This window comes from Phocoena sinus, chromosome 3, assembly GCF_008692025.1.
Source record: "Phocoena sinus isolate mPhoSin1 chromosome 3, mPhoSin1.pri, whole genome shotgun sequence".
Classification (NCBI taxonomy): Eukaryota; Metazoa; Chordata; class Mammalia; order Artiodactyla; family Phocoenidae; genus Phocoena; species Phocoena sinus.
Window position 1 is genome coordinate 116,168,060 of NC_045765.1, and position 27,410 is coordinate 116,195,469.

General features: G+C 36.3%; 1 protein-coding gene across 5 annotated transcripts in view; it reads right to left on the reverse strand.

Moving 5' to 3' along the window:
• TNPO1 (transportin 1) overlaps positions 1–27,410 on the reverse strand; it is a 91,284-nt gene that overhangs the window by 49,217 nt on the left and 14,657 nt on the right. For 2 of the 5 annotated variants that reach the window (XM_032629148.1, XM_032629150.1), the window contains exons 2-4: positions 7,540–7,653; positions 4,686–4,761; positions 591–740 (exon numbers count right to left, since the gene is read on the reverse strand). In XM_032629148.1, coding sequence (XP_032485039.1) covers positions 591–740; positions 4,686–4,761; positions 7,540–7,653 — 340 coding nt within the window. Of the gene's footprint in view, positions 1–590; positions 741–4,685; positions 4,762–6,912; positions 7,364–7,539; positions 7,654–7,785; positions 7,914–27,410 lie in introns of those variants that run through there. The other 3 variants (XM_032629151.1, XM_032629152.1, XM_032629147.1) reach the window with 3 other exon arrangements.

Consider the following 27,410-nt stretch of genomic DNA (forward strand, 5'->3'; position numbering starts at 1 on the left):
ATGTGTGTGCTTACCCACAGTCAGTTGTATTGGCTCCCAAACCTACTTATTCCAGTTACTATAAACTAAGCATTTTAACAGTCTTTCATAAAATGGTAGAAAGTTGTTCTTTCACTAAAAACAAGTTGAACACTGAAAAGACTCAAAAATTACTGTAATTAGGTACAGACAAGGCAAATATGAATTAAAAACAAGGGGGGGATATAGTGAAAATCTAAGGTCCTGCACGGAAGATGTTTTACAAAGAAGTTTTTCTTCCCATGTAAAAGAAAGTGAAACTGGAAATTATACCCCATGTATGACCCAGGAAGACATAATTAAGGAACCCACAGAAAAAACAGTAGTCCTAGATGAATATCACTTGTTACTGCCCCACTGTAACCAACTTTGATTAAGCAACTACTAGTGAACCTGGTCTCACTGGATTAAGAGAGCTTTTAGTAACATTATTTCAAAAGCAGCAATGAAAAATTTTCCCCATCACAATTCAACATGAAATGGATGATAAAAATTCCTAAGGAAATGGTCTGTCGTATCAGAAACCAACCCACTTAAAAACAGGATAAGCAAAATTGTGACAGATTACTTACCTACAGTAGCTCTAATCAAAGGAGAGGAGTCACCGATATTGTTTAAACATTCACTCTTAATAAAGTCTGTTACACCATTTGGGAAGTTCTGAAAGTGTGCTTTCACGTTATTCTTCAAAATTAGACCACTCAAAGATCTTGTGGGTTCATCTGTAACAAAGTAACAACAGCACTGTTTTAAAGTAGTTTTCATTTCAAAATATACCAAGAACGGTAACTTTAAAAATGTATTCAGAAACTGATTGTAACATTTCATTAATTTGCTATAACCAGGAAAAAAAAATACCATAAATGATTATCCAAGGATTAGCTCCATGATTTATAGTTCAGGGTTTCTCAACCTTGGCACTATTGACATTTTGGGCCAGGTAATTCTTTGTTGAGGAGTGCTGTCCTGTGCACTATAAGATGTTTAGCAGTATCACTGGCCATAGGTGCCAGTATTACCTCTCCAAGTTGTGACAACCAAAAATGTTTCCAGATAATGTCAAACGTCTCGTTGGGCAGTGGACACACACACACACACACACACACACACACACACACACACACACAAAACTGCACCTGGTTGAGAACCACTGATTTAAGAGTTAATTTAGTTTATATATGGCCAATGTACTCAAGCTTTATTGGAACTTGATATAAACATCAAATTACAGATCTGAAAGTATTAGTCACTAAAGATATCCTATTAAAAAATTAAGTGGACAAAGAACATATGGGATCACCTTCACATACAAATAACTGCCATTCATTTATATCATGTCTTTCACTTGCCTCTGAGCTAAAAAAAAAAAGGGGGGGTGGGGAGTAAAACAGTATTTAAATTTCCAGAAGTTTTTAAAAAATACAATCTACGTAAAAGAAGTTTAATCCGTAGATAGTACTAACAAATTTTCCAAGAACCAATTTAATATTAGAATATAACCAATGCTTTAACAATTGGCCTCATCACCAACAATATTAGCAACAGTTAACATTTTCTGAATGTTTATTAGGTACTAAACACTGCTACGTGCTTTCCAAGTAGTTTGCATTTAATCCTCACAACCTCACGAGACAGGAATTATTATCTCCACTGCACAAACAAGGAAACTGAGGCCTTTGCCAAAGTCACACAAGGCTACGAAGTGGGGAAGCCAAAACATCAACCTCAGGAGTCTGGCTCCAGAGCCTACACTTGATGCATGGTACAGGATCACCCTCCTCAAAGGGCTGGAAGACATGAACAGCTGGTGTATTGAACACAATATGCTGTTTCAGCAATACTGTTTTACATGCTTTATTAAAAAATAAAACCACCCAAGCTTGTTCTAGTTAGTAGTATGCTCTCAAAGTCTGATCCGCATTGAAACGTTCAGGGGTACAGGACAGGAGGAGGCAAAAAGATAGTGTTTCCTTGCATATAAACCCCATTCAAGCCATCACAGCAATAGAGCCTACAAGTTTTTTATGCCACCCTCTAAAAATTTCTTCCTGGTTTCAATTACCATCATTCAATCAGTAACTTATAATGAAACAAAAACACTTCTAAATTCTCTTGAAAGTTTAAAACTTCCATAAAATAAATGAATAGATTTATTTAACTTTATAAATTTAACTTCCTCGAGCAATAAGCTTTTCTTAAGCCAGCCATTAATAATTCAGTCATGTAATTTTAAATGGCATGTGTACTTGTTTATAAGAAATACACTATATCATTTTTACAATTAAGATTACAAGATGAAGTTTTAAAAAAATCAGGAGGTGTGGGCTTCCCTGGTGGCGCAGTGGCTGAGAGTCCTCCTGCCGATGCAGGGGACACGGGTTTGTGCCCCGGTCCGGGAAGATCCCACATGCCGCGGAGCGGCTGGGTCCGTGAGCCATGGCCGCTGAGCCTGCGCGTCCGGAGCCTGTGCTCCGCAACGGCAGAGACCACAACAGTGAGAGGCCCGCATACCCCAAAAAAAAAAAAAAAAAAAAAAAACACGAAGTGATATGATTTAAAATTAAAAACACAAAACATTTTATATCAAAATACTTATTTTAATTAAAAATATCCCCAGTCCCAAATTCATTTAGAAGAGCCCAAAATTAACCACGTCCTCTTTTTAAAAAGACTACTTTACTAGGTCTCAATTCTCATCTGTAAAGTGAGGGAAGTAGATGAGCTAATCTCTGAGGTCTCTCCACATCTAAAATTTTACTCCATGATTTAGTGTAAACAAATTCACATGAGGAATGGCAAAAAGGTCCCTAAATAAATAAGCATTTTCATTTCAAGAATTTATTTATGTTCCTTCTCTAATATGGATGGCCACAATGCTAATTTTTTTAAATAGAAAACTAGATATAGCAAACTTGTGTCCCAAATAAATGAGTAAACACAGGAAGAAATACTAAGTATTACATAAAATCCTTTCCAACATTTTGTGGTTTTGTAATTAATAGGTCTTTTGGGAGGCAGTTACATACCCAACCTCTCCTGCTATTTGAATTGTAAGTTTGTCTGCTTTTAAAAATACTTGATGTACCCTCACAGCCCAAGAAAGTTTTAAGAAAGAGTATAATATTATACCAATCTTAATATTTGGAATTCAGGATGAAGACATGACAGAATAGATGACTTGGTGAAAACAAACTTAAATTTTTCAAGTTAAACAACATAGTTTAGCAAAATTCATTTACTAAATCTTTAAGTCCTTATAGAATTATCTGATTACAACTACGATGTGGGAAAAATAAAATTTCTATGTTAAGAAATAACACATCACATTAACGTATATTTATCAAACTAGGAATATTAATTGCTGAATGTAAAGATATGTTGAAGGACTTTCTAGTTTCTTAAAATTTAAAGTTTCTCTTACATGCCTCAATCACAAATTAAAATCCCTAAAATTAACTAGAAAATTTGAAAATAATTCAAAATAAATCATTATCCTGTGCATGAATTATTAAAATCTGAATAAACAAGATTAGTGAGATTTTAAGGCTGTTAACCCACTCGCTAGTGTTTGGAGTCGAAACCTTATGGACAGTCTGATAGGCTAACACAGGCATTTTGTAGCTGAAAAAAGCAAGAGGTGAAATGAGTGTCAGAGTCTAAGACTTATTTCTCAACTCCAAGTGTAGTAGTTTTTACTAATTGCACTACGGCTTCTGAAAGGGTATAGTGCTTTCATTTAGAGGCCAGTCAGTTGCTCAAAAAATACCTCAGTGCTTCTGGGTGTCTGACAATGTTCCAGGAAGGGAATACTCAAATAACTCTATGAAGAACACCTGTCACTACAATGTAAGCGCCACGAGGGCAGATTCTCATTTATTTTGTTCACTTTTATTGCCCCTGAGCAAGCAAACTGCCTGGCAGAGAAGAGGTGCTCAATAAATACTTGTAAAATGAATAAAGTCGAGATGGACACACTACTTGTATTAGAAACAATCAAATGATCGTGTCATTTAAAAATCAGATGATCATGTCATTTAAAAATCAGGCTGTTATAGAGGTAATTTAAAACTGTTGTAGAATAGTTAATGGAAAAGTTTCATGTATACTGTTACAAGGTTTAAAAAAGTTACAGGAGTCTATAAATGGAACGATCCTTTTTCTGGTTAAAATTTAAAACAGTACACAGCCATATAAAGGAGTATAGAATTAAGAGATTAACAATTGTCTCTGAGTGATGGAATTACACATGACTTTTCATTTTGGTTATATGAACTTTTAATCATACAAATATGATCACACATACAGTCAGTTATTTAGCAAATCCTGTATTCAATCTGTGTATTAAAAGAAATCAATCTCTATGACATTCATGTAAAAGGACTGAAGCAAAACACCAAAACACCAAAGTAGACTTTACAACATTCTTTTCATTTGCAAAGAATGAGTGAATTTATTACAAAAACACTCAATTAACAACTGAATGCTCATTAAGCATCCAAATGCTTAGAGTGATAGTAACTCTTTCATTCCACATGTTTAAAGCAAGTGGGTTACTACAAAGTGAAATCCTTTGAAATAAGTAACCCTTCGTATATTTTAACACATCTCAAAGACAAAATCTGAAGTGTAAGAAACCTTTAAGTAGTTACCACACAAACCCTACTTACCTTCAGATTTTAATTTTGTAAGAACAAAAATCAGGTAGTTGTTAAAGTCTGGATATTGATTGAGTTGTTCCAGTTTCTAGAACAAACAGTAGTTAAGGAAACTTCTCAGTGTAATCTAAGGAAGGAATTAGGCAGTTTTAACCTAAAATCAAGAATCTCTTTTGTGATTTTTAGCCTTGCATTTTTTCCAGTAAGAATAAAAGTTATCTTATTAAAACCATCAATATGCTATTCAAGAACACACCAATGGTTAAACCTCTTGTGCGCTTTATGGCTGAAATATTAATATTTTACATCAATTATATTCAAGACAACATAAGCCAAGCTCCACCTTCAGCAAGGCGCATATCATATGAAAAAAATTTTCAAAACAATTTCTTTGATTTATTTGAACTTAAAAAAAAAACCCTAATCAGAAAGGTATTTATAAAATAATGACAAAAATGAAAAGCATCTCAAAGAAAGAAAAACAAGTCTCTTAAAGATCACTTAGGGAAATTAACTTTATAAAATCGCCTTTTAACTTAAAGTGCTTTTATTAGACTCATTTGTTCTTTAGAATTCAAAAAGTTAAGATAAAATGCTATTTATGTGCAAGTCTATATATCAAACCTTATAATATAACAGTCAGTGTTATAAAATTACCACACTGCAACAGTTCTACAGTTCTGCCCCCCCAACCCCCAACAAGACCTAATGTTTCCAGTGACACCAACGTGCAGGTATTTCATTCTGCTGGCAGGCAACAATGACATAATGCTCTATGTCTTTCTTCATGCCCTCTAATCCCTAACATGCTTTTTAATAACACCTCTAATTGTGTTTTATTAGACAGAATTTTCTCAACAGACCTAAATCTTTAAATTAAATCCACGATACACACTCTAGGAACACCATATTAGCTACTTATTATACACTAGAATACTCTCAGCGTTCAGTGCTCAGAACATAAATTAACTATCAAAATACATTTCTCTAGAAAAATTCCAAGGTGTACTTTCTTTGACCAAAAAACCCTAGTGATTTATTTCTTTAGTGAACAGCCAAGATTAACAGCATGCTGATAAGCTAATAATCTTTTATAAATATTTCCTGATAAAGGTTCACTTTCTTAGGACTTGAGCTATCTATCCATAATAGTAAAACGGTCTTTCTGAAAGTGCTCAAGCCTATACAAAAACAATAATTACATTCCTTCCAAAGGAGACATAAAAGAACAAGGTCGTTATTAGGCACTCTGAAAATATAAAGCAGTATTTTCAAAATACTATTAACCTTTATCTACTGAAATTTAATTTGTTCCTTATGCAGAGGGCATACTATGCTCCAGGCACACAGAATAAACCGTAAATTTGATTCCTAGCGCACGCATAGTACTGAGCATATAAAAGGTACTTAATAAATATGTACTAAAACAAAAAATTATGACATACAGTGCTGTACAAGAAACCACAATGCAGTTTTGGGATTGGCTAACTTAAGAAATTAACTGTCACATAGCGCCTACAATTCATCAAATATCAACTTTTATCATTTCTACAGCTATGACAACACAAATTAAGACTGAGCCACAACGTTTCAAATACAAGCTCCAATACACCCCAAAACAACTATGCTTCCCTCAGTACTAGCAGTATACAAGCGAAATGGCTTAAAAAAAAACCCAGTAGACCTAAATCATTAACACCTCCATTTTAAAATAAGCAGTATTAATTAACCAAAAGGCTACTTACCTACTGACAAGTTTTAAGTTACAGCAATGTAGTACTTCTTTGAGAAACTTATTTACCAGAACTTCTCAAGTAACTGTATTTAACTTAACGTTTATAGTGTTTTAAATTTAAATACGTCCAAACTACGCCAAAAGAGCTTACTTACCAAATTCCATACTAAGCAATTTTCCCTGTTTATTAACAATAAAAATTGAGTTTTTTTTTTTTTTTTTGCAAACAGCAGACTTAAGTTTCCTAAACAATTAACTTCGTCTTAAAATAAGAGATAAAACGGTTATTTCTGATCGGGTGAATTTGTTTCCCTTATTGGATGCAGCAAGAGCTTTCCATTTGACCGCAGTTTAGGGCACTACAGAAAGCACACAGTAGAGGTTTTGCTTCTTCTCTTAAGCCTTTCTGCATCTAAATCCGTAGTAAAAGGACCAGCAAACTCGGTCAAGACTTGGTAATTGAGCAGACCGCCTTGAGCCAAAGATTTAAAAAGAAAATCTCACTTGGGAGGCAGGGAGCTCGCAACAGGTGTTGGCACGAACAGCCCCGGGGTGAGGCCTGAGACCCCTCACTTCTTGGTTTCCAGCCCTTCCGGGCAAGAGCCTGGCAGAAACCCCAGGCCCAACACCCAGGCGGTTCAAACCCCGCGCCAGCTCCACCCCACTCAGGCCGCCGATCTCCGCCGCGCATACAGCGCTCTGCCCGCCGCCCCCTCCGCGCATTGTGTGGACCGGGGCGTCGGTCGGGGGTCAGCGCCGGCACCCGGCTGCTCCGCTCTCCACCCCCGTCAGCCGGTCAGCAGCGGGCGGGGACGTGACGGGCGGCCGACTCACATGTCGCGATCGCGGGCGGCGGCCAGCAGCCCCCAGCATCCCGCGGGCCGGAAGCCGGCGGGCGCTGCGGCGCTCCGAACCGGAGGCACGAGGGCCGCGTGCGCGAGGCGGCAGGCAGAGGCGGCGGCGGGCAGGGGCGGCGGCGGGCGGGCCTCTCCTCACGGGCTGGCGGATGGAGGGCGGAGGGATCCGGGGAGCGGGAGGAGGGGGAGGGGCGGCGGGAGCCACCCGGCCGCCGAGAGCGGGCCCCGCGCAGGGCAAGCTGCGCGGGCGGCGGCGAGGCCTCGGAAAGGATACTTGTTGCACGGTTCTCTGGATGGTGGTGTCGGGGGACTGGGACTCCTTCAGCAGCTGCAGGATTTGCTGAAGCCCTTGCTCGTCAGGTTTCCACTCATACTCCATCTTGGTTTGCTGCAAATAAAGCCAGACACAGGAAGAGACGGAGCAAATGTTACTCCCCGTGCACAGGCCCGAAGGCTTCCCGCGCCAAGCACCCCCCTCCTCCCCGCAGAACGACCCCTGCGCTCCCCGGACGCCTCGGACCTGCCTGGGGCGCCCCGAAAGAAGTCTCGGACGGTGAAACCCGGGGAAACTGATCCTAGCAGCTCGGCCGCCAATGTCTGCTTCTGCTGCTGCCGCCGCGGCCGCCGAGCGCAAGGAGCCGACCAGACTGAGTCACCGCGAATTTGCAATCTGGCCCCTAGATCCGCTCACGGGAGCCCCCTGGGTCCTAGTGCCACGCAGTTTTCTCCAACCCAACTCTAGTTCCATCCAGATTATTACTGATTTAAGGGCTAATCAAAAATCAAGTCCTTATCAAAATCCCTGCGAAACACCTGAAGAGATCTGATTTTGGGTTTCAGTCATTTTAAGTTAACATGGTTAGTAATTAAGAATGACTGTAATAAGGAAAAAAACCTGATAATTCCCCCGACAGCTGAACAATACTTAAGGAGAAGAAATAAAAGTGTTTACATTTCAGTTTGATATATAAAGCACTAAATACTAATATTTAGTCTAAAACATTAAAGATGCATTGCAATCACAACCCACACTTCGATAAACACTACATGTTGCATTTACATTTGCATAATTTGACCGAAAAATTGCATCCTTTCATAAACTTCAACTTTTGAACTCTTTATTAAGAGTTCTTTATTATAAACTCTTTATTAGTTTATTTCAGGTGAAATAAACTCCACCTGAAATAACTGCATTTCACAACTAATGACTTTGGGCTGAAGAAATACAAGAAAAATAACGCAATTTTACAACTGGATAGTGTTGAATTCTATTAACGTGTTTTCACATAACATCTTCTCATTTTATTATCACTCCGACCGGAGGAAGTATTAGTTGCCCCCATGTGGCAACTATGGAGCAAAAAGATCAGAGGAAATTACAACAGTTAGTTAGTTAAGATTGGGAGGACAATATAGGTTTCTTAAACTACCAAGAGTTGCATCTGCTACAATCAATGGAAACTATCATATCAATGAGTTTCTTTAAAACTAAATGCTTAGGGCTTCCCTGGTGGCGCAGTGGTTGAGAGTCCGCCTGCTGATGCAGAGGACATGGGTTCGTGCCACGGTCCGGGAAGATCCCACATGCCGCGGAGCAGCTGGGCCCGTGAGCCATGGCCGCTGAGCCTGCGCGTCCGTAGCCTGTGCACCGCAACGGGAGAGGCCACAACAGTGAGAGGCCCGTATACCGCAAAAAACAAACAAACAAAAACAAAACAACAACAAAAAAACTAAATGCTTAAACAGAAACAAAACTTAAGTATCAGGCATGAATTATTGTAAAAATCAAACTGAATTTGCTGAAGGAGAGGATTTTTTCATATGGATCTACTACTTGATGGTTTGACAGCTGAATTTAGTCCCTTCCTAGCAGGGGTTAAAAAAAATGACCTGACCTTACAGTACCTCTCTAGTTAGCAGTGTTTTTCTGTTTTTAAAAAACCTTTTCCTCTCTCCTTCTTCACCTTTATTTTCTGCTTAATATCCTGTAATCTGGCTTTGCTCACTGAATTCTACCAACTTCCTAAATGATCCAACACCCAAACAAAACCCCCCAAAACAAAAATGATATCTGGACATAATATCTATTAATAATATTGTAGTGTTTTTATTCCAGTCTCCATTCTGTGTGTTTATATGTTTTATAATAATGGGATTGTCTTGTTTCTTGGCCAATTCCATATATCATTAAATATTAAAAGTATTTTTAAAAGAATTATTCCATTGTATTGACATGCCATAATTTTAATAAACTTTCAATTGATATAATATATACAATAACCTGTACAAATCATAAGCATACAAGTAGATGGATTTTTATAAAGCGAATACCTGTGTGACCAACATCCACATCAAGATAAAGATCATTACCAGTACCAAGGTTTCTCTTGTACCCATTCTCGGTCATCAACCCATGCCATAATCCCTATTATAATTTCTATCACTATAGACCTCTCCCCTTTCCCTCTTGACTTTTTTACTTCAGAAACTTCAAAAAAACTTTACAAAAACAATATTACAACAAATCAAACAACATGGTTGTACAAAATAGTTAATTCAATTTCATCACTAAGCTTACCTCCCTGACAGAATCAGTTTTAACAGTTTGATATGAATCCTTCTACACCTTTCTCTATTCTCAAACATACACATAGTTCTGGTTTGTTTTTTAGGATCATGCCACATACTACACTCTATTAACTAAAAACTTTAAAACACATAATATCACATGGCCATCATTCCAGGCCACTACATATAGATTTAACTTTTCACTTTTTAATAGTTGCACATTGGTCTTTAGAAATGGATAGAATATAACTTGTTCAACTATTTCCTGATTGGCTTCCAGGTTTCTTCTACTTTTTTGTGACTACAAACAACAGGGCAAAAAACATTCTTGTACTAATGTCCCCCTACCCAGTAATGGCAACCCAGTGCGATTATTAGGCCAAAAGTATGTGTATTTAAAAATTTCTAATAGTTATTACCAGGTTACTTTCCAAAAACAGTTGCAATCCACACTCACCAATAATATGTTTCCCATATATCCACCAGCACGTTCTTTTAATTTTGGTTAATCTAATGGGTGAACATCTTAAATTTCTCCTGTTCCTAGACGGGGGAGGGAGTGGGTGAAGAGTGGGTGAGGAACCTTAAAGTCTGAGCCTTAGTTATGAGTTGAGCTGCTACCATGCATATCCCACCTGTTGAGGTGACAACTGGATACCTACTTAACTCCTTAGCTGCCTTTCTGAAAAAGAAACTAATGCCAGGGGCCAAGAGCAGCCAAGTCCAAAAGATACCTTCATCATACCTATCCTGAGGATGGCTGCCCCATATCATTACCATGCTTCCTTCTTTATCCCTGCATCAAATAAACAGAAGTCTTTTTCTTTTTGAATAGCTTAGTATTAAGAGCATTTAATGTGATCAGCCTGTGATGATGAGATAGGAAGAACTGAGATAAACTGTTCCCTCACACCTTACTCAAGTTATCTGGAACAAAAGGCTCTCAAAAATATTTGATTGTTAATTGCTTGATAAGAGATCTCAGGCCACTTTGAACTTCTATACCACATTTTTTAATTGTGGTAAAATATACATAATATAAAATTTAGCATTTTAACCATTTAAAGTGTACAGTTCAGTGGCATTAAGTACATTTTCATTTGTTGTACAACCATTGCCACCTCTATCTCCAGAACTTACCACATTTTAATAGCCATTAAAATTAGGAAGAATCTTATCCTAGGGTAGCCAGAGATATCGCAGGGTTATTTACATAATGTCTGAAGTACTTCAAGCTAACCAAGCACACCAGAATTATGAGGTAGAAATCGTTTACTTAAACAGTAAACTACATCTATATTAATTAGAATATCAAGATTAATATTAAATTTTCTTAAAATAGTTACTATTCTTTTCGTACATTGAAGACTCAGAAATGTTTCAGAAAAGGGAAATAGCACTTCAAATTTTTCTCTTTGAGAGTACACAAATCATGCTGATTGGCCCATGACATTCAATGGTAAGTCCCCGCTCCCCCACAAAAGGCATTTCAATAAGCCAAGACAGTTATTTGAACTATCTGTACAGAAGCTGGCACCAGAATTAAAAAATTGCAAGAGGTAAGTTACTGTAAGATAACATCTTGGCCTTCAGAAGCCTAAAACTTACTCTAGTCCTAAACTGTTAAGAACTTGAATTTACATTAAAAATTTGAATTTATGAGAGTTTATGAGAGAGAAAGAACCCAGACTGGTTGAAGTAAAAATAAGGCAGACAGAAGGTCTGGACTCAACCAACCTAAATTTAAATCCTAGTTCTTTCACTTAGTAGCAGTGAAAACCTGGGCAAGTTAATTAATCTCTCTGAGCCTCAGTTTCCCAACTATAAAATGAGAACATACTGACTCTGTAATAGGATTATAGATACTTGCCTGGCATACAGTATGGTTTGAAATTTAGTGGCTGTGTTTGTTACATCAATCAATGATTTTCTGCTGCCTGCAAGATGAAATCTAACTTCCTTTTCATGGAAGAGGCTCTTCATGATCTGGTCCATCACTTCCAGGGACAGCTTTATCTCTTACAACTCAACCTCCAACTTTTATGCTCCAGCAATACCAGCTGTGCCTCTCATACCTCTGAGACTTTGAATAGGGACTTCCTGTCTGGAGTGAACTCTTTAAATTTGACCATTTGGCAAACTCCAACTCACTCTTCAGAGATATGCTCCTCTACTCAGTTTCCAAGTATTTACTGAGAGTCTTCCTTGGCACTATGATTGGTACTGGATACTACTATTTCTCTTCTCTAACATTATTGTAGGACCTCCCCACAAGACTTAAGTATTTTTTTCATTACAAATCTATAGTTTATGGCTATTTCCATTTCACAAACTGTCATATTATAATTATTTCCAGGTCTGTATTAGCAACACATCATGTGTTCCTTGAGAGCAGTGACAGTATCTTTTTGCCCCTTTGAATCACTCTAGCAGAGGGATTCAATAAGTATTTGCTGAATAAATACTATTGTTGTTCATTACTCAAATACTATTATTGTCCATTAATTCAACTGAATAAATATTAAGCTGAGCAACTACCATGTACTCAGTGAGCATTAGAGATTCAAAGGTAAGTAAAATACTGTTCTTGCCCTAAGTTCTCATTTAGTGACAGAGACAGATGCACTACCTATGAATGAAGTATGTGATTGAAGTGCAATAGGAAAAAAAAGAAAATATTTTGCCAGGAAGAAAGATGTGCTTTTCTCCCATATGCTTCAGAGTCTTTCTTCTCTCCTAATTTCAATTAAATTCAAACAAATATTTACTGAGCAGTCAAATGTTTCCACCTATATGGTGAATCACCATGAATGTGATAAATGTTGCCATCAGTGACATGACTTCCCAAAATGGTGAACAATTCTTGGTAGAGTTCCAAGCAAAACAAGGTATAATCTTCCTTCAATAATACAGTAGTTTTATTCCTGGAAAACTCAACATTTAATTAAAATCCTGCAAAAAATTCCATGTGCATATGTGAAACTAAGTTAGACTCTAGGCTCTGACAGCTATGAACAGATTTTTTTCACCTATGTAACTCCCTAATGGGACATTCAAAAGTCATTCAGGGCTCCAGACAATTCTTAATGATGAACATCTAGTACCCCTCAGCTCCACCTACTAAGTGGCAAGAGCACCTCCCAGTTACTAGGACATTCCCTCCCCCCTCAGAGAGTGGCCACTGCCTCAGTGGAGAATGACTGTAGTAGGGGATAGTACCAGGGGCTGTGGGGACATTATGCTAACCCAGTTAAAAAGTCAGGAAAGGACTTCCTTGAGGAAGTGACTTTTTACCTGAGATCTAATAGGACTTACTAAAAAGTGAAAGTGAGAGGAAGGCAGGGCTAGGAAGACCTCACAGACTATGTTAGGAAGTTTGACTCAAACCCATGACTCAAACCCAACTAACCTGGTTCCAGGGTCCAGTCTCTAAGCCCCTGATTAACTGCCTTTTAAACAGAAACATCAATTTCTGTAAACTGGGAAACTAATCATAAAGAAAACCATTTGTATACTAAAGAAATAAGATGTATTTGATACCTTTGTAGTGAGGTAGAAAAGTAAAAATCGTATTTCACTATTATAAAAATTATAATAGATCTAAAAAAGCAGTATGTATACAGTGTGAAAATATAATAAAAATGAGAATTTCAAGCAATGAGTTCAAAACATTCTAAATCTGATCTTCACAACATCCCTTTCTTGTAAGTAGGAGGGCAAGTATTTATCTTCATTTGACAAGCAGATAAATCAAAATACAGCTTAAGTCATCTGCTGAATCATTTGCTGAATGTGAATCAGATCTTCCAAAATAAAATGTCTCTTACACTGGTTTTTTACAAAAAGATGTTATGATGAACAAGAATGAAAAAAAATCAGAGATGTCTAGAGGGCTAAAAAGAGCATGCTATTTTTTAAAAAGTTATTTAATAAAACTTTTATAAGAAATTGAACCAAAATTCAGGTATGAAGGGAAAGAAGAGAAAGTCTAAAGGCAGATGATTATTAGTAACTTTTTAAAAATGAGGTTTTTTTTAATGTCAAAGAATGAAAATGTCGACAGGCTTGCTAAATAATAGATATCAGTAGAACTAGAAGGTTCTTCAAGAGCTTCTATAAAGTAATCAGAGATTAAGGATCAAACAAAAAAAGAAAGTTAAAAGCAAAAGCAACCATTGAGCCCAAGCTACTTGAGGAAATGAGCTCAACTAGATTAAAGGGCAGGGACCACAGTGTATGGATCCTCTGATGTTACATGGTGCTAGATACATAGTAGGTTTTAAATTGTTCTTGACTGATTGATTAGGGTGATGGATCTCATTCACCACTTGGAAGAATTATGCTAAGAGGTTAAAATTATAATCCTCTGGCATTACAATTTTTTGTCTAAGAGCTGAAAGATTTACAGAAAAAAAAAAGAAAATGAAAAATAAGTACTATGGAAAATTTAAATAAATGTACTCTTAGAGTGCCCTTTCAGGAAGACCTCTGAAGATGACTAGTCATGAGACTCAAGTGCTAAAGTTTACAAACAAACATTTTTTTAAAAAGGCTAGTATCAAACTCAGCAGGTTACAAGAAGGAAAACTAGATCTCAAAACTCACTCCAATCTACAATCAGGTACTTCCTATATAATTCAGTTCATTAAATATTCACAGCAGCACTATGAGGTAGATATTAAACTCTACTTTATATTAACCGAGGTTCAAAGAGGTTAAGTAGCTTGCCCAGCCAGTACGTGGCAGATTGAGCATTGAAAACAACATCTGTGTAATTCCAAAGTCTGGACTGTGTCTAGTAAAAAAAGCAACCCTGTTAGCATTTATGGAGCACTTCTATGTGCCAGTTATTATACTAAGTGATTTAAATGCATGATCTCATTTAATTCCATGAGTAGGGACTACTATTACCTCCATTTCATAGAAGAGTAACAGGCTTAAGAAAAGTTGAGTAATGTGTCCAAGGTCACAGAAATAGTAAAGAACAAAGGCAGTACTCAAGCTCAGATGCACCCAACTCCAGAGCCTGTGCACTGATTCATGCTGCCATATTATTCTCATTCTGCCACTTCCATGAACAGGTGACTAATCCTTAACAGAACTCTTGGGTAGAGTTCATGGGTAGGCTTATCTTTTTCTTTCTATTCCATGCATCACCAAGAACTCAAAAGCTCTCTTATTTAAGGGTATCCATTCTTTAGTTCAGGTGTGATAACGGCACTTTGCTTTTCAGAATTCAAACTTCTTATTGTACATCAGAATAAAAAGCTGATAGGAGTAACACTTCCCATACATTTAACTTTTGGTCACATAATTTTCATCATCAAAACACCAATTCTCTGTTTATTTCTAAGACAGATTTAACTGTTTTAACTCTTTAATATCACAATTGGTCTCACTCTCCATGTACCTTAAGCTATGTAAACCAGTGGTTCTCAGCCCTGACTCGGCATTATACTCATTAGGGGCTTTAAAAAAATATGATGCCTGTTCCCTATGATCCCCACTGATTCAATGTAGGAGTGGAGCCTAGGCACCCGGGCATGGGTATGTTTAAACAACTCCCAGGTGGTTCTAATATACAGCCAGTTGAGACTCTTTGTATTAACTCAATAAATCTGCTCCTGGCAACTTTCATGAGTTTCTTACTCTAATGAGCAGCAGTGTCCTAGTTGTACCAGAAATGACAGAAAATGGAAGAAAGTGGAAGCGAATGCAGACTGTACTGATTAACATGGAAATATTCTAACCACTAGAAAAATGTCTTTGATGAAAACCAAAACATAAGAACATGTTGTTTAAAGTCACATCATAATTTGTACTACTTGGTAAGGACTGCATGTGTTGGAAGCTATTAAGTACAATGGTCATTTACTTCATTATTTATAGTGACAGAGGCTGGGTAAGGAGTTGTACTTAGGTTCTTAGAAATGGAAACTTGGGAAAAGTCAAGATACGGGGGAACAACAAAAGTTGTTATATAAATTAAATACGTTAAGTAAATTATAAGTAAAACATACTAGACAATTATGGTCCTTGACCAGCCAAATACAATTTAAATTCATATATCAAATCAACTTATCTTGCAAGTAATAACCACATCTTTCTTCAGATAGCAATATTAAGACATTCATAAAATTGAAAGAAAACCTTTCTAAATAATAAGCCCACACATTAAATACAAATATACAAAATAAGTAAATTAGGTCCCTGATTCTTTTAGCATTGTAGCTTCATTAAAGAGCTTTACTAGAGATCTTCCCAATGCTACATTCAACTGACTATTCTCATTGAATGTGTCAACCATACTCTAACACAGTTGTCATTTCTGTGACATTGATTTAAGAAAAAATCCTCTTTTATTAACATGATTGTAAATTCCATTTCAGAATGTAAATTCCATTTCAGAATGTTCACTGATCATTGCCTAGTGGTTTCAGGTAAACACAGTGCTTAATAATTTTCGAAGTACTGTCACACTTTATCTATAATTTTCAAAACTAAACTGTGAGTTGAGGAAACAGTTTCAGTTATGTTAAGCAACTTGCCGAAAGTCAGTTGGTTAGTAAATGTTAAGACTTGGGTTAGATTGCTGAAAACTTCTCAAACTTGGGGAGAGAAATGAACATCCAGATCTCAAATAGGTTAAACCCAAAAAAGGGCTACATCAAGAATTTATCATTGTCTTATGTCAAAAATAGAGAATTTTGAAAGCAGCAAGAGAACAGCAACTCTTCACATAAAAGGGAGCCCCCATAAGACTATGATCAGATTTCTCAACAGAAACTTTGCAGGCCAGGAAAGAGTGGAATGACATATTCAAAATAATGAGAAAAAAAACCCACCAAAACTTGTCAGCCAAGAATACTATACCCAGCAAAGTTGTCCTTCAGTAATGAAGGAGAGGGACTTCCCTGGTGGCACAGTGGTTAAGACTCCGCACTCCCAATACAGGGGGCCGGGGTTCAATCTCTGGTCTGGGAACTAGATCCCACATGCATGCCGCAACTATGAGTTCTCATGCTGCAACTAAGAGCTCTCATGCCACAACTAAGGATCTGGTGAGCCGCAACTAAGGAGCCCACGTGCCTCAACTAACCGGCAACCACAACTAAGGAGCCCTTAAGCCACAACTAAGAAGCTCGCCTGATACAACTAAGAAGCCCGCGAGCCACAAGTAAGGAGCCTGCCTGACACAACTAAGACCTGATGCAACCAAATAAATAAATAAATATTTTTTTTTTTTTTTTTTTTTTTTTTTTTTTTTTTTTTTATGCGTTACGCGGGCCTCTCACTGTTGTGGCCTCTCCCGTTGCGGAGGACAGGCTCCGGACGCGCAGGCTCAGCGGCCATGGCTCACGGGCCCAGCCGCTCCGCGGCACGTGGGATCCTCCCAGACCGGGGCACGAACCCGTATCCCCTGCATCGGCAGGCGGACTCTCAACCACTGCGCCACCAGGGAAGCCCCAATAAATATTTTAAAAAAAGAAATAAAAAAGAAATTAAGGAGCGATAACGATGTTCCCAAACAAACAAAAGCTGAGGGATTTCATCACCACTAGATCTGCCTTACAAGAAATGATAAAAGAACATTCTTCAAGTTGTAAAGTAAAAGAATGCTAATTAACATCCTAAAACCATATAAATGTATAAAACTCACTGGTAATGGTAAATATATTATGAAACACAGATTCTTTGACATTGTAATGGTTGTATTTAATTCACTTACAACTCTAGTTTAAAAGTTTAAAAAAAAAGTATTAAAAATAACCATAGCTACAATACTTTGATAATGGATAAGCAGTATAAAAATATGGATACTGTAACATCAATAACCTAAAATGTGATAGGGAGAGAAGTAGAAGTATAAAGTTTCTGTATCTTCTTGAAGTTGTTATCACCTTAAAATAGGATGTTATAAGATATTTTATGTAAGCCTCATAGTTACCACAAATGAAAAATCTGTAGTAAATGCAAAAAGATTATGATAAAGGATTCAAAGTATAACACTACAGAAAGTCATCAAATCACAAAGACAGCAAGAAAGGGTCAAAGGATCTACAAAACAGAAAACAATGATCAAAATGGCAAAGTGAGTCATTACCTATCAATAATTACCTTAAATGTAAATAGATTAAATTCTCCAATCAAAAGACAAAGAATGTTGGAAGAAATAATAAAAAAAAAGATACAATATGCTGCCTAAAAGAGACTCACTTTATCTTTATGGACACACATAGATTGAGAGTGAAGGGATGGAAAAGATATTTCAAGCAAATTGTAACCAAAAGAAAGCAGGTGTAGCTATACTTATAGCAGACAAGATAGACTTTAAACTAAAAATGGTCTAAAGAGACAAAGAAGTTCATCATATTATGATAAAGGAATCAATCCATCAAAAACATATAACAATTGGAAACATTTATGTATCCAGCATTAGAGCACCTAAATATATAAAGCATAATACCAGAACTAAAGGAAAAATAAACAGCAATACAATAATAGTTGGGGACTTTACTACTCCACTCTTATAGAGAATCGATAAGGAGACACTGGACTTGAATAACACTAGAGAGTAAATGGACATAAACACATACAGAACATTCCACCCAACAGCAACAGAACACACATTCTTCTCAAGTGCACACGGAACACGTTCTAGGTTAGATCATATGTTAGGCAACTAAGTAAGTCTCAACAAATTCAAGACAGAAGTTATATCAAGTATCTTTTCTGATCACAATGGTATGAAAGTAGAAATCAATAACGGGGAAAGGTGGAAAATTCACAAATACACGGAAGTGAACACATTCCCGAACAACCAATGGATCAAAAAAGAACCTAGAAAAGGAATAAAAATATATCTTGAGACAAACTGAAATGGAAACACAACATACCAAAACTTATGAGATGCAGCAAAAGCAGCTCTAAGAGGAAAGTTTACAGCCATAACCACATACATCAAGAAAAATAAAGATATCAAATAAACAACTTTAGCTTATACCTCAAGGAAATAGGAAAAAGAAGAACAAACGAATCCCAAGTTTAGCAGAAGGGAGGAAATAACAAAAATTAAAGCAGAAATAAAGGAAATAGCGAAAAAGAAAATAATAGAGAAGATCAACAAAATCAAGGGCTGGTTCTTTGAAAAGATAAACAAAATTGACAAAAACCTTTAGCTAGCCTAACCAAGAGAGAACTCAAAATTATAAATGAAAGAGGAGACATTACAACTGATACCACAGAAATACAAAGGATCACAGCAGATCACTATTATATACCAATAAATTGGACAAACAAGGATAGATAAATTACTAGAAACATATGATGTACCAAACTGAATCATGAAGAAATAGAAAATCTGAACAGACCAATAATGAGTAAGAAGATTGATAAGATTGAATCCCAACAAAGAATAGTTCAGGACCAGATGGTTTCACTGGTGAATTCTACCAAACATTTAAAGAAGAATTAATATCAATTCTATAACTCTTACAAAAAAATGAAGAGGAGGGAACACTTCCAAATGCATTTTACGAGGTAACAGCATTTCCTTGATAGCAAAGCCAAGTTAGGACACTAGAAGAAAACTATAAGCCAGTATCTCTGATGGATAAAGATGAAAAAATCTCAACAAATTACTAGCAAAACCAAATTCAACAGCACAGTCAAAAGATCATACACCATAATCAAGTGAGATTAATCCTTGGGATGAAAGAAAGGATGATTCAACACACACAAATCAATCTATGTGATACATCACATTAACAAAATGAAAGATATGAATCATATGATCATGTCAACAGAGGCAGAAAAAACATACAAAATTCAGTAACTGTTCCTGATAAAAACTCTCAACAAACTTGGTATAGAAGAAACATACCTCAACATAAAAAAGGCCATATATGGCAAACCCACAGGAAGCATCATACTCAATGGTAAAAGGTTGAAAACTTTTCCTGTAAGATCAGGAATAAGATAAGGGTGCCCATTCTTACTACTACGATTAACCACAATACCAAGTAACCATGCAAGATAAAAGTAGTAAAAGGCATCCAAATTAGAAAAGAAGTAAAATTGTCTCTGTTTGCTGATGGCATGATCTTACACATAGAAAATCCTAAGGATTCTATCAAAAAACTAAATGAATTCAGTAAAGTTACAGGATACAAAATCAACATACAAAAACCAGGTGCATTTCTATACACTAACAACAAATTATCTGGAATAAAAAACAAAACAGTTCCATTTACAATACCATCAAAGAGAATAATAAAATACTTAGGAATAAATTTAACCAAGGAGGTAAAAGGTCTGTACACTGAAAACTATAAAACTATGATGAAAGAAACTGAAGAAGAAACAAACAAATGGAAAGATATCCCATGTTCATGAAGTGGAAGAATTAATACTATTAAAATGTCCATAATACCCAAAGCCATCCAGAGATAATGCAATCTCTATCAAGATTCCAATGGCATTTTTTTTTTACAGAAATAGAAAAAACAATCCTAAAATTCATATGGAACCACAGAAGACCCTGAATAGCCAAAGCAATCCTGACAAAGAAGAACAAAGCTAGAGGCATCACACTTCTTGATTTCAAACTATATTACAGAGCTAAAGCAATCAAAACAGTACTAGCATAAAAACCGACATACAGACCAATGGAAAAGAACTGAGAGCCCAGAAATAAACCCATGCACATGCAGTCAACCAATATTTGACAAGGGAGCCAAGAATACTCAGTGGGGAAAAGACAGTCTGTTCAATAAATAGTGCTGGGAAAACTGGATATTCACATGCAAAAGAATGAAACTGGACCACCTTCTCACTCCATTTACACGAATAAAATCAAAATGGATTAAAGACTTGAATGTAAGACCTGAAAACATACTTCTGGAAAACAAAGGCAGTACCCTCTTTGACATCAGTCTTAGCAATATTTTCTTGGATCAGGCAAAGAAAATAAAAGCAAAAATAAACAAATGAGATTCATCAAACTAAATTCCTTTGGCATGAAAAGGCAGCCTACTGAATGGAAAATGGTATTTGCAAATGATGTATCTGATAAAGGGTTAATATCCAAAATATATAAAGAACTCATACAGCTCAACATCAAAAAAACCCCAAACAACCCAATTAAAAAGTGGGCAGAAGACCTGAACAGACATTTTCCCAAAGACATACAGATGGCCAACAACACTGAAAAGATGCTCAACATCATTAATCATCAGGGAAATGCAAATCAAAACCACCATGAGATAACACCTCAAACCTGTTAGAATGGCTATTACCAAAAAGAACAGAGATAGCAAGTGCTGGTGAGGATGTGGAGAAAAGGGAACCTTTGTGCACTGCTGGTAGGAATTGAAATTGGTACAGCCACTATGGAAAATAGGATAGAGGTTCCTCAAAAAATTAAAAACAGAATTACTATATGAGACAGCAATTCCACTTCTGGGTATATATTCAAAGGAGAGAAAAGCACTATGTCAAAGAGATATCTGTATCCTCATGTTCACTGCAGCATAATTTACAATAGCCAAGACATGGAACCAAGGTATGTGTCCAATGACAGAAGAATGAATAAAGAAAATATGATACACACACACACACACACACACACACACACACACAGGAATATTTGGCTATAAAAAAGAAGAAAATCCTGTCATTTGTGACAACATGGATGAACCCTGAGAGCATGATGCCAAATCAGAGAAAGACAAGTGCTGTATGACTTACTTATATGAGGAATCAAAAAAACCCTCAAACTCAGAGAGCAGACGGGCAGTAGCCAGGGGCCAGGGGAGGGAGGAATGGGTGAAGGTGATCAAAGAGTACAAACTTCTAGTTTTAAGATGAATAAATTCTGGGGATGTAATGTGCAGTGTGGCGACTATAGTTAACAATACTGTATTATATATTTGAAAGTTGCTAAGACAATAAGTCTTAAAAGTTCTCACCCCACGTCCCCCAATTTTTTTTAACTTGTAACTACACGAGATGATGGATATGTTAACTAACCTTATTGCAGTAATCATTTCTCAATATATACATATATCAAGTCATTACGTTGTATATCTTAAACTTACACAATGTTATATGTCAATTATATCTCCATAAAGCTGGTAATATATAAAAAATAAATAAGACAGTTTTACTACTACTTCTACAAGAAAACAAAACACATTGGGTTGGAATGTATGTCTTTCTGGTCCAATGTTTCTTTTACTTCAAACTGCTTCTTTAATTCATAGTTCATAAAATATTGAAGTATAATTAATTAAAAGAACAGCTTGTCTTAAAGTAACATCACTCTACACTGATTATTTACTTGATGGTTCATGTGTGGACATACATGCAAGATGGAGACAAATCTGTAGGTACCTTAGCAAGACTATAATAGCTCTTGCTAAAACACTGGTAATGAATGATTAAAAACGTATCAGCACCAGGCAAGCTATTGATTATAGCTGCACTTACTGTATTTAAGACGATGGTAAAAAGGGCTATAATGCAAATAGCCAAGTTTCCCATATAACACATCTGAAATTATAAGTAAAAAAAAGAAAAAAAGGTATGATTCACTATTTTAGTATCTACTTTAAAGTGAGACATGCCTGTATAGTTGACAGGGAGCTAAGCTGATAGTTCTTTGAAAAATTAGATAGCACAGGGGGACAACCATTACAGATCATTTTGGTAACTACAAGTATACTGTTTCATTACAGTTAGATTCCTCCTAAAGTTCTGAAGTGAGAGGGCCCTATGAGTTTCTCATTCATGTCCAAAACTATCTTTGATTGTTAAAGTGTAATGGGCTGATTCAATATTTCACAATATTGAATGTGATTCAATATTTCACATTTCACATTCAATATTTCAACAGAAAAAGGAACATAGCACAATGCTCACTGGCCAGGGCTGAATTGGTAAAAGGGTCAGAGCAGTTTAGACAGTAAAACAGAAAGGTGATAAGTGGTAAGTAGTCAGTAGGCTGATTACCATTAATTTTTATCTAATCTTTCCTTTGTTCATTGAAATCTCACTCACACATACAGGGGCATATATCATTCAGATTTCAGCTGTGGGAAGACAGACACAGCAGAAAAAACTCATGAAAGAAAATCAATTTTTATTCAACACAATGTTAGTGCCTGAGATGAATACTGTTCGACACTATTTTTGTTGCTAAGCAGGAAGATAGAGTAGAGGAAAAGCATGGGCTCCAGAGTCATACATACAATCTCAGTTCTCCCAATTGTCTTTTTTAGGAAAGTAGCTTAACTTTCAGAGCCATAGATAGCTTAGTCAACTGCGAAATGGTACTGATGAGAAGATTAACTGAGAATGTAAAATGATGCAATAGTAGGTACTTAACGTTCAATCCCTTCACACTTCACCCCCCCACACTAAAATTATCATTAAGACACAGTTTTACTGATGATAGTTTGTATCGTCAGATAGAATTAAGATGAAGATCACTTAAATTATTTTTGTATGATCAAAGAATATGCAACAAAATGGGCTGTTTGACCTGTCATTTTTTTTTAATGACCTGTCATTTAAATGAGTTGATATTCTAAAGAAATAGAAAAATCAAGAGAAATATTGGAGGAATAGAGGAACAAAGAAAAGAACCAGAAATCAAGTGGTGAATATTATATCAGATATAAGTGTAATCAGTCTGTAAAAATTTTATAAGGGTGATTAAGGGCAGTCTTCTGTTGTTTTATTACCATGACAAAGAAACAATGAGGCTCAACCAAGACTGACACATAAAAAAATTAATGAATATAAAACCTAGAAAAAAATGTGAGATGGTAAGGAAATCTGAGATTACACTAGACATAAAAGATAACACTAATCTCTTATACATACGAAGGAAGTGTTCAGTTTATAAGAATATACCCTTAAAAACTGAACCTTGGGTTGAAAAGCTTACTGTTATCTTATAAACAGAGACACTGAGTTATCTATCAGCCAACTAAATATCATGTTGTTATCACCATCCATCCCCCTCATCCCATGAAATTGGAATTTATCAATTTAAACTTTAACTGTAATTAGAAAATAGCGATCCCAACATCTTATCTCCAAAATGAAAACAGCATTAGACAACATCCCTATCTTGTTTTTTAAAAAATGGAGAAATCAAGACCCAGAAACCAACATTACAAATTAATTAAGAAAAATAATTTGATTTCTAGTTTTAAAAACATAGTAACAACATCCAGTTCTATATTATAAGGTTCTTTTCCCTCTTTGTTTTTGCATAGTGCACTGATTTTCTGATAATTGTCAGTAAAACCAAAGGCTCTTTCTAAAGGAAACTGAGTAGCCTACAGCCCATGTCTAACCAACGGTTCTAATGGCAAGGTTGATACTTTGTGATTGCATTTCCTAAATGCAATTAATTAAACCAGGATTGGGCACCCAACTCTCCACATGATGAATCCCAGCACAAACAGATAAGCTAAGTCAATTGAATTTCCTTTCTCAGAAATATAAACAGGAAGTACTAGGATCATTTATGCATTTACCAGTTCTCAAAGCAGAAGTTAAAAGGTCACAATGTGGTAGGCAAGTGGCCATTATTCGATTCCACACACATGACAAAATTATAAAGAGGCGGGAATTGTAAGCAAAAGCAGAAGAGAATGGACCAGCACAGAGAGGAAGCAAGGAAGCACTGAGCATGATTACATGGTCCACCAGAGTGACAGTATCTGCTTCTTGGAGCTGCCTTGCTTCCAGATGGCTTTCTATTTCCACAAATGACTTTAAAAAAATAATAAATCTCTCCCTTTCTCTTAAGACAATCTGAATTAAGTTTTCTTCCTTGGAACCAGAAGTACTTAATCAGAATAGAAATAGTAAATACCTATTTGAATATATAATCACATAATTTTATATATATATAAAAATAGGGCTTCCCTGGTGGCGCAGTGGTTGGGAGTCCGCCTGCCGATGCAGGGGACACGGGTTCGTGCCCCGGCCGGGGGAGATCCCACGTGCCGCGGAGCGGCTGGGCCCGTGGGCCATGGCCGCTGGGTCTGCGCGTCCGGAGCCTGTGCTTCACGACGGCAGAGGCCACAGCGGTGAGAGGCCCGCGTGCCGCAAAAAAAATAAAATAAATAAATAAATAAATAAATAAATAAATAAACTATTCCCAAAATGTATTTGCTTTAAGTAGGAGAGTAGGGGAGTTCTCTCAGAACTGTAGTGCTCAGAACTAATGAAGGCTGATGACTATCATGTAAGTCAATTTCCTCAAACCGAACACCAGAGTAAATCTGAAAGCTGGCATGGAAGTCTCTGAGAGCTACTGAGTATAATGAATACACCCAGATGGGCAAAGAGCAAACTGAATAGGAAGAATAGAGAAAGCCAAGAACAAAGCCAGCTGCCAGTTCAGGTGTGCACCCTCTTTACAGACAACAGAATTCCTTACACATCTACTTCTATTCCTCCTCTCCCTTCTCTTGCCTTTTCCAAATTATATTACTTTGGTTCTGAGCACTGGCCATCACTGCCTCTGCTGCCATCAAGGGAAAAATAAATGCCTCAAATTCATTTTATTTACATTTATACTAATGGGATATGTAGGGACAGTAGTAACTTACCCTCACTGTGATGCCAGGTTTCAGGTAATACTTGCTTCCCAAGACTCAGTTCACATCTCAAAGGACCTAAAACATCTCTTATCATGATTTCCAGGAGGCACCACTGTTTACAGATATGGTGGATAAACACACGCTTTATTTGAACAATTACAGAAGGGAGCTCCTAGCATATTTCAGCAATACAAACTTAGGCGATCCAACAAAACAGTAATACGGTTGGCCCTTTCTATCCACAGGTTCCACGTGCCAGATGTGGAAGGCTGACTGTTCTACACCATTTTATATAAGAGATTTGAGCGTTGTGCATTTTGGTACAGGTGGGGGTCCAATCCCCTGCAGATATCAAGGGACAACTGTACATTAATAACTTTACTTATGTGGAACACTAATTTAGAACGAATAGATAACACATGAAAGAAAAATTCACAAGAGGAAATACAACAGTAAACAAACATGGGAAAATGCTGAACCTTACTAGTAATCAATAAATGTAATAATGAAGTAATGTTTTTAGACTAATTAGCAAAGATAATTTTATAACAATATCCTATGCCGCTGAAGACATGATGAATCAACTCTAACAAATTACTGGTGGTAGTGTAAACTAATACCACCTACTGGAAATCAGTTCAGCAATCTATATCAAGAGCTATTATCCATTTTTATACCCTTTGTCCTCATGATTATATTTCTGAGACTGCATCCTAAGAACCTTAATTACAGAAAAGAAAGCATTATTCTCAAAGATTTTAACCCAGGAGTATTTCTAATACAACAATAAATATATGGGTAACTAAAACAACATTCAACTGAAAAAAGATAGTTAATTTCTGTAATGACATGGAAAATGTTTATGATCAGAAAGTGAAAAAATGATAAAAAGTTGTATGTAGAGAACAATTATAGGGAATTCCTTGGCGGTCCAGTGGTTAGAACTCCATGCTTTCACTGCTGAGGGCCCAGATGTGGCAAAAAAAAAAAAAAAAAGAGAGAGAGAGAACAATAACAAATATGTAAAAAACATGTATAAAAAAGACAATTATTAAATGAAAAAAACTGGAGGGAAACAACGAAAAGCTCGCAATGTATTAGGATGTTAAGATTATGAGTCCTTTTTTCTTTTCTCTTAAAAAAATTTTCAATATTGTGGTTATATTACCTTCATAATGAAAATAAATAATAAAAATCTCCAACAGTACAATTACTTTAAGTCATAAATAGGGCAGGAGAAAAGACCCCGGAGAACGTAACCATATTATGGTATGACGCTTGCTACTCATAATAATGACAGAATTGTTAAAAAGTTTAAATTATACCTCTCCTGCTTTTTAAGAAGGTGTGAAACATAGTTTAGAAAGTTTTTTGTGAAAATGCTTAAAGGTTATGGTACTTAAAGTGTTAAGTTTTAGTTACAGAAAAGTGATGCACTTGCAGCAACTTTTTCCCAGATCATGCCATTAAAATGAGTAGACACAATGACATGAAGATAACATTGAAAATAAGAGTATCTTCACAGTACTGGGGAAAAACACATTCAACCTTTGGAAAGCAAAAGAACTGTACCAAACCTTATACTAGAAAACAGTAAATGAAAACTGTTTATTTAAGATTAAAAAATTGTTTTATGATCCCAGAGACCTAGTCTCAGAGAAAGGTTGTCCTGAGAATTAGAGCACAGAAGTTTTACTTTTGCTTAGACAATGGGAATTATTTACAGATTCCATACTTGTGATTAGTTTTTTATTATGGTTTTAATATCTTATACGTATGGAGATATTTTTTAACAGTGCTATAGTAACAAATTAACGTTGAGACATTTAAATGTAAAGATACACAAAAACAGTAAGCCTACTACAAAATTTACAACAAGAATACCATAATTCTTTAATATAAAAAAAATTTCAAGCATCTCTCATCAACTTCCTAATTTTTCAAAACATCGATA